Raw genomic sequence first — 8,776 nt, forward strand, 5'->3', positions numbered from 1 at the left:
ATGATTAGGTTAATAAGTCATTTAGAGAACCTTTTCATGATATGCTAATTTTTTGAGATAGGGATTTTTGATTTTTCTTTAGTTTTTTGCCAAAATCATCAATATTAAAACAAAAGGCTTGAACTACTTCAGTTAGTGTGCAATGAATCTAAAATAAATGAAAGTTTAATATTTATCAGTACGTTACAGAAAATGAACTTTATCACAATATGCTATTTTTTTAGAAGGACCTGTATATTTTGAACTTGGCTCAGCCAAATTGAAATGGGAAGGGACATCAAAGGGGAACTTAGAGAACTCTCTGGTCAGAATATTTGAACTCTGACTTGATCTCTAAGTGACTCAAAATCTAAAGAGATCAGATTCTTCTCTACAGTCTGTGTCTTTAGCCATTTTATCAATGCTCTGTTCCCATGTGGACATTCCCCTTTGACATCACTTCCTGTTACTTTAAAAGCAAATATCTCAACTCACCAGTGGGAAATTATTTTTGCAAGATATTGTCTAAAAAATGCCTTAATTAAAAAAAAATTGTCAGGCACGTTAAGATTTAGAGCAGGCCAGATGGAGATCACTGGCCTACAGGCTGCCAGTTGAATAGACCTGTTGTATGAAAAACTTCATCACGCCCAGGAATTGTTGCCTTCTGCCTTTAATCTGTTTAACTAAGAATCTGACAAGGAAAGTTTAGGTAAAACCTAAATGTTCATGCAAACTTCAATGTCTTGACTAACTTTAGCTTTAAAATTGACAGCATTTGTGTTCAAAGGGGTTGTCTGTAGGTGCAAACTTTAGTTTGGTTTCAAGACCTCAGTTGTATATATATATATTCCTGAAGGTTTAACCAAAATGTATACAGTGAGCTTTCTACAGTGACTGGATTTCAGTGCATTCACTAGACGTCTTCCCAGGGCACTGTCCAAAAACCATTAGATGTCAGTCTATAGAAGCTGTACACTGAATCTTGTTTCAGTCTCCCATCCTGGCAGCACCTTGACAGTGGAAAGTGTCAGAACCAGACTCGGGATAGAAAACTGACTGGTCCAGGTGTAACTTCTCTGGGAAGAAGGGTTTCAAAACCTAATGACAAATGGAGCAAAGAGTAATGTGGTCAGTCTATAGCATTAACACAAAGGGATGGCTCTGAAACAAGACAACCACAATTATAGGATTCATTGAAAATACAAGTCTAATCTTAAAAGTAGATTGTTTGCCTCAGACAAACTGGAAGTTAACAAAAGACTTATTTTTAGCAACCACAAGTAAACATGCAGTCTGAGAGTTAAGTGCTCTGTAGGAAAATATGGAACAATAAGATCTAAGAGTTTGACGGAGCTTTGATCTTAAATTCTTTGACAAGGAGCTAAAACTGAAGAAACACTGTCTGGCCAAAAAAGAGGTCACACCTCTGGTGGTCCTCACAAAAGAGGACCACCTTTAGCTTTGATTATGTCACACATTCTCTGTGTCATTGTTTGGATAATCTTCATTGTCACCAGATTTATCTCCATCCAGTGTTGCATTAATGTTTCACCAACATCTTTCATTGATGATGGTAGAGTCTGACCTTCTCCAGCACATCCCAAAGATTCTCAGTGGACTCTGTGGAGCCAGTCCATGTGTGAAAATGATGTCTCATGCTCCCTGAACCACTCTGTCACAATTCCAGCCCCATGAATCCTGGCATTGTCATCTTGGAATATGTCCGTGCCATCAGGGAAGAAACAATCATTGATGGAATAACCTGGTCATTCAGTATATTCAGGTAGTTGACCTCATTCTTTGAGCACAGACTGTTGCTGAACCTAGACCTGACCACCTGCACCAACCACACATCATAGAGCTTAGTTACATCCAGGTGGACACTTTGTTTTTGCCCAGGTAGGGTCTGATCTAACTGAAAACTAACTCTAAAAGGTTAGCAAATGTTTAAACATCATTTGCAATCAGCTGATGAATGTGTTGGATCTTTCTCAGCTACCCTTCACACAAAATTTTTGATCTGTAAGATTAAGTTTTATTGGTCTAGGGGTTGACGCCTTCTTGATTCCAAAAGTTGATCACTTGTCCCGTAGATATTAATCCATTTGTTACTTTCTGTCAGCTGTTTGTCCAGCAGTTCAAAACATTTTTGGCATTGACAAAATGTGTTGACAATGTTTGTACTCAACAAAACTTCAATTACAACACTTTTTTTTTACAATTCTGCACATCCTGGAAAATCATGATGCATTTAGTATTGTCTAGATATAAGCACATCACTCTGGCAGGAAGAATAAACTTGATCACTTCTGGTTTTTGCTGTAACTAAGGATCAGGAACAAAGTAATTAAATGCAGACTTCTAGAAGTGTAGTCAACAGAATCATTTGTAAAGACAAACTAAATGTGCTGAAAATAAGTCAAATTTTGTTATCTCTCTTCATAATATGAGTTCAAGCAGCTTTTGTTGTGAAYAGTATGTATAATCCATGTCCACCCGAAGCAATGATGTTCAGAGAATTAGTGACTTCTGCGTGTATTTAAAGTCCACAACAAATTCTTTCTATTGTTCACACTGAAACCACAAAACACATGTTTGCTCTGGTTATGAAGCCACGTCTGGTTCGCTCACTTTCATTATTCTGTAAGAATTTTAAACACTTTTAATTTCAGTCCGTCTGTGGGTGTTAAACCATCCAGCTACGGTTACAGAAACAAAAACGGAGTGTCTTTGTGCACGATAWTGCCCTGAATGTGAAGCAGATGATGAATTGATGCTCCCACAGATGTCAGCAGCTGTATAAAAACATGCCCAACACAGAGCTTTGGTCATTCACTGAAGACAGGCGAGGGGAAAGATTTGCTGTTGTTTTTGACAGAATTAATTTGATATTAATTTGAAGTTTCTCTGCTGTGAGAAGATAATCAAGGTAAGTCTGAAGACAGAACATTTTATATTAAAGAATAAACTATTGTTCCTTGATAATAGATCTTTAATTGTAAGGATCTCTCTTGTCTTTCACAATGTTTACTTCAATAAATCAATTTTTTTAACATAAATCAACTACTATAATGCAAGATAAATACAATAATCTCAATAAAGAATGTATGCAGGAAAATATGGAAGTTGATTTCAGATTAAACATTTAATAATTTTAAAACAGTTAACTATTACTGAAGAATGAATGAATGAATGAATGAATGAATGAATGAATGAATGAATGAATGAATGAATGAATGAATAATGGTAATCTGTTTTTTCCCTTACAACCTGGAATTTAATTGTATTTTTAGTTTATTAAAAGTAATAAATGTACAAAAGAATTCTTGATCAATAAAGGTAAATCAGGGAATTTAGTTTTAAATTTCATCAGGTTTCTAAAACAATCACCTAACACATTTCCCCCCAAGTTTTTCAGGAAAAACAAAAAACTCAACCAAAACGTGACATCAACAAATATGACATCTTTTGTGTTTCCTGAAAATCATGGGAGGAAAAATGAGTTATAGGCAAATATTTGAAGGTGATGATTTTCAAAAATCAAAAAAAAAAAAAAAATTAGATCAGACCAAGTTAGATTAGATTAACTGGAACGTTTTGATCCCTTGGGTCGATTCCTTCAGATAAGTTAAAAACGATGTGCTTTCAAATCTCAATACTTCTCCTTCTTTGCAACAATTTCAGCAACAGCTTTCTTCAGGTCCGTCTCCTTCAATTTGGTACATGTAATCTGGACGTTTTGTCCATTTTTATAGCCAAAAACTGCTGCAGTTTCTCAGTTTTGAATGGATGCTGCTCATGTCCAACAATCTTTAAACTTTCCCAAAGATATTCAGTTGGATGGAGGTCAGAGTTTGACTGGACCATCTGAGGATGTTTCCTTAAACCACTGTTGTTGTTGCTGGAAGGTAGACATTTGTCCCAGACTTAAATCCCTGTATGACTCCAAATCCTCTCCATTTTGATCCCTCCATCTTTTATTACCTTTAAGTCCCAGCTAAAGAAATTTGTCCTCCCATCATAATGCAGATAGCACCATGCTTCACTGTGGGATGGTGTTTTCTGCACGATGAGAGGTGGTAGGTTTGCCTCAATGACGTAAAAAGTTGGAGACCACAACACCTTCTTACACGCTTGAGGAAGAGTCCAGCCTTTCCCCCTCCTTCAACAATGTCTTTTTCCGGCCACTCTCCTTTGAAAAGTAGCTGTGTGAACCTACAGATCCTCTCATCTCAGCAGAAGAGCTGCTCAGCTTCACCAGTGTTGTTTGGCCTCCTGGATGTTTCTCTGATTGATCCCTTGTACCTGGTTTGGGAGTTTAAGTAAAATGTATTTTTCTTGGCAGGAATTTTTAAGTTTGCATGATCTTCACATTTTCTTTTAATGGGTCTAATGGAGCTTTGTGGGATGCTCATGATTTGGGATATAATTTTGAACAACCCAGCCCTAATCTGTTCTCTGACCTGTAGACTTGTGCCGTCTCTTRCTGCAAGCTTTTTAACTTAAAGGTGTTGACTGAGAGAGCTGATGTAAATCATTTGGTCGATCTTATTTAAGAAGCTGTGCGACTTTTAATGGTAACAGTTAGGATTTCAATGCAAAGAAAAGGGCTTGAACATGCATGAATGCACCACCTTTCTGTTCTGTCCTTTTCTTCCAATAAATTTGATTCATTGAAGTGTTTTGTAGAGTTATTGCTTTTAATCAAATAAAAAAGGTTAAATGAAATTCCAGGTTGTAAGGCAACACAATAGAAAGTTATAAGTGGTGTGAAAATTTTTCAATCCAACATGTTTTTGTAAACAGGAAAGAAGACGATGGTGGTCATTGGAGCTGTACTTTGGGCCTTCTTTGTGGTGACTGTCGTAACATCCAAACCTGTAACTTCACTTTTCTACTTCCTTTGCTACTGTCAAAGAATAAATTAGTTTTTAAATGAACCTTGTTTTTTTTTATTAACAGATTGAGCTAAATGTGGCTGAGGATTCGTCCAAATCTTTAGAATCCAGTGAGTCCAGTTCATCAGAGGAGGCTGCAGCCAACTTAGGGTCCTCTCAGTCAGTGCTTACAGAGACAGAAAAACAGACTGACCCTGTAGACCCATCGCTTCTTCCCTCCTCAGACCTGAGACCTTCTCCTGCAACACTGGATGCATCGGCCCTGCCACACCCCGTCCCCGAGGACCCCCAAACCTCCACTGATACTTTCCAAGTCCTGCCAGAGGATCCGTGTCAAACTGCTCTAAGTGTAGACGCTCCTCAGGCCGGGTGCAACACTGAGGGTCTACAGGACCCTCTTGATGCCAGTACAGCCATGAGTCCACAAGGAACTAAGGCCACCAGCACGTTTCAGGGGGCTTCCCAGGATGTCACGCCACCCATCTCTCTGCATGTCATCACACCAGCGCCTCTGTTGTTCTCCACAGACAATCCATTGACGATCCCCATAACATCGACCCAACCCAGCGCTCCGGTTTGCTTTACCATCCAGCTCACGACCTCTGAACCGCCTCCTCCTAGAGGAGACAGCATCTGACCCTGACCCATCAGCAGTGATAACCCTGTCAACTCGGCTGCTAAACAAATACACTTTCTGAATTCTTGTAGCAGTAAAAAAACGGAACTGCTTTAATACATTTAACCCTTTTAATATTATTTCTAATGTACCAAGCACCTAAAAAAATAAAGACTGATAGCATGCTTTTCTTTTAAATGATGGTTCAGAACAGAACAAAACAATTCAGAGTACAAAAAAAATACATATATATAAGCTTTGTCACAAAGGTAAACAATCCACTGCCTGATGGAACTAAATGCCTGTATAAATATAATCCACATGAATTTAAATTTTAATGTATTAGAAACTTTAAGAAAAATTTCTAAAGGGAGCCAAGGCAGCTACTGACCAAAACTCCAACACATATTAAAAAAAGAAAAACAAAAATGCCTACATTTTAATGCAAGAACTGCAGCCAATGTTGGACAGCACTAATCTAAAAATTAGTTCCAATAGCCCTAAAGCACTAACTCAAATATTTAGGTCCCCTAATTCTAAAGCACTAAAATAACCCAGTCAACCCATGAACATTCTGTTGTTCTCTTAAGACTTATCATTGACATTCCACAGCTGTATTTGGTTCATATATTGTCAATATGTCACCTGGTGGWTCAGTGACACTCATATGAACAAAATGTGTGACAGTTTTCACCCTCAGCTGTTAACATTAATGTTGATCAATAACATTTATAGACCTCAGTCAGTGCTTCTAAATTTAGCCCATAAATTTATCAAGTGCTAATCCACCAATAAATTTTAAAATTAGCAAAAGCCCTAAAGCACTAAAGAGGAAATTAGTTCCCCTATTAGTGCTTTAGTGGAACTGTGCCCACCACTGACTGCAGCCAATAGCTCACTCCAGTAACCACTCACTATCACTCAACAGCCAAGTTAACTAGAGGCAGAAAGAGTGAAAAATAGGCCTCAATCACTGTACAAAAACTACAAGATGAATCGTAAAACTTCTTGAACTGCGAGCGACAGAAAACAGTCATACCCGAGTCTACAATGTCTTTATTTATAAAGTATGAAATTTTATGAATTTTGAAACTTTTTATGATAAAAGACTGTTCACTTCCTGTTTTGATGGGAATATTTTGAGCTCAAATATAAATGTAGTCTGTGGAAACTTGGCTGAACTCCGTGTGTTCTGGAGGGATTTGAGAGAAAACCAGAAGGTCTAAAGCAGTGAAAGAGGACAGAAACTCTGGTTTTGTTATAGAATTTAGAAACTAAAACGTGTTGTAGGAGTAACTGGYTTGTTTTTATCCTTTCAGCTCAAAAATGTCCAAAACTGTTTGCTGCATGGACYGATGAAAAGATATGCACGTCAAGATTTAAATATAGCGTACTGCACTCCCTCAACTCATCAAATAAGCGTTGCGTGATCTGAACAGATGTCACAGAACCTGCAGGGTTTGACTTTTACACAAGTGTTTACACAGAAAACCATTAAACTGGCATCTGTTGCTGAAAGGAGCCGTCACTGGCTGTGGYTGAAACAAAGAGTCAGTGGGCTGAGGGTCTGATCAGCCTGCAGGGGGCCAGCCTCATTGTGTCCAGGGTGCACAACTGATGATGTGTTGCACTGGAGGAACCAGGTGATCATCCTTCAACCAAGAGGAYATGTCCAACACCTGTGTTGTGCTGATTAATGAAGCGTTTTTTATCATCCAGTCCTAGCATGCTGTGAGAGGTACTTCTCAGTCTAAAGGCATGCAGGTATGGACTGGCTGATCTGAGTAAACAGGAAGCCCATATTTCACTGCTCTCTTGTCCATATGTAGTCTTTACTGCATTCCCATACATTCCTATAAAGCCAAAACACATGCACAAATATATTTCTTCTATAAATTACAATGAGACTAGCTCAGTCTATGATTAAATTTATATCAATACAATTAAGTGCACCAATCAAATGTTAGACATCTTTGTCATTCATTTTGTCTTCTACTGTTGAAAGGGAGACTCGTGCTCATCCTGCTGCTCTGGCTCGTTTTCCGTGTGCTGCTCCGGCTGCTGCTGGATGAGTCCTCCATCCTGTGCCGTGTTGTAGGAGCCACAGTCAGCGCACTTCATCCCCAACACATGAAAAGGCACGGTGCAGTGGGTTTGGCAGTCATTACAAATAACCTACAGGARCCACATAAAAAAAGCACCACATGTAAACATCGTCAAAAACAATGACAGAGTTCCTTTGAGCTGAACTGTATAAATTTAAAGTGGATATATGATGCTTTTAAATCCTTATTTTTCACATTTCAATCATTCAGTTGGGGTCTATATAAAGTGGAACTGCAATCTGAATCCTTTTGGTAACTTTACCAGACCCTCTTTCACCCCTTTCCTGAGCCACGTGTCAACGCCGCTCGTTTTGAAGCTGTGTCTTTAAATCCAAACAAGGCGCKTCACAGCAGGCCCCCTCCTGCTTCCAGACTGGTTCACACTAGTTTGATGGAGGGAGGAATGTCTATCTAGCAGCACAGACAACTTTTTATTTACACATTATTTAAAAGATGTCAACAACAGACTTGTCCATCCAGCCTTACATGTTGGAGCCAGAGTCTGACCCAGAACCAGAATCTGACCCAGAACCAGAGGAAAATTAAGATGAGGAAATTGTAGTTGGTAAGTCCAGACCTTATTTAGCAGTTCCATCGCAGATACTTATGTAATGGTCCAGAAAACGTCACAGAAAATAGAAAAAACTGAACGAGTTGAAAAATATGACCCAAACAGAATATCAAGATATCTTTGTAGCATTAGGAGAGATTAAAATAAACTTTTTTTTTTGCACTTCTAGAGACTAACAAAATAGATTTAACGGCTAAAACAGTGGATTTTACATATGTCTCCTTAAAAAAAGCCATCTCATGTTTTGCTTGGATTACTGAGGACTTACTTTGACAGTAGTTCCCTTGTATTCAGTGGGCATCGGTGTCTGAGCGATCTCCTTGTCCATCTCGTCCCACTGGTCCTTCATGTTGAAAGCAGAGTGCATACAGAGAGGGCAGCGATACACTCTGAAACAAACACAGGCAGAAAGTGAAAAACAAAACACGGCAGGCCTCATTTAATATAATAACACCGTAGCAACATGTCTACTGTAAATAAAAGTAAACATGATAAGTCAATGATTATATTTAGCTTCTGTGTCCAATCTTAACTGAACTCTAATGGAAAAAAACAACTTTACTTCTAAGTAAGAGATTAGACAGAAGCAAATATAATATAATAT

The 8,776-nt window shown here is 38.3% G+C and overlaps 1 protein-coding gene across 1 annotated transcript in view; it reads right to left on the reverse strand.

Moving 5' to 3' along the window:
• Nucleotides 1–7,314: 7,314 nt before the first annotated feature.
• The window catches only part of rchy1 (ring finger and CHY zinc finger domain containing 1), a 7,075-nt gene continuing 5,613 nt past the window's right edge, over nt 7,315–8,776 (reverse strand). Inside the window, exons 8-9 of the mRNA XM_014022393.1 lie at nt 8,441–8,561; nt 7,315–7,671 (exon numbers count right to left, since the gene is read on the reverse strand). Coding sequence (XP_013877847.1) covers nt 7,489–7,671; nt 8,441–8,561 — 304 coding nt within the window. The 3' untranslated portion in view covers nt 7,315–7,488. The remainder of the gene's footprint in view (nt 7,672–8,440; nt 8,562–8,776) is intronic.

The sequence above is a fragment of the Austrofundulus limnaeus genome, unplaced genomic scaffold (assembly GCF_001266775.1).
Source record: "Austrofundulus limnaeus strain Quisiro unplaced genomic scaffold, Austrofundulus_limnaeus-1.0 Scaffold328, whole genome shotgun sequence".
Taxonomy (NCBI): domain Eukaryota; kingdom Metazoa; phylum Chordata; class Actinopteri; order Cyprinodontiformes; family Rivulidae; genus Austrofundulus; species Austrofundulus limnaeus.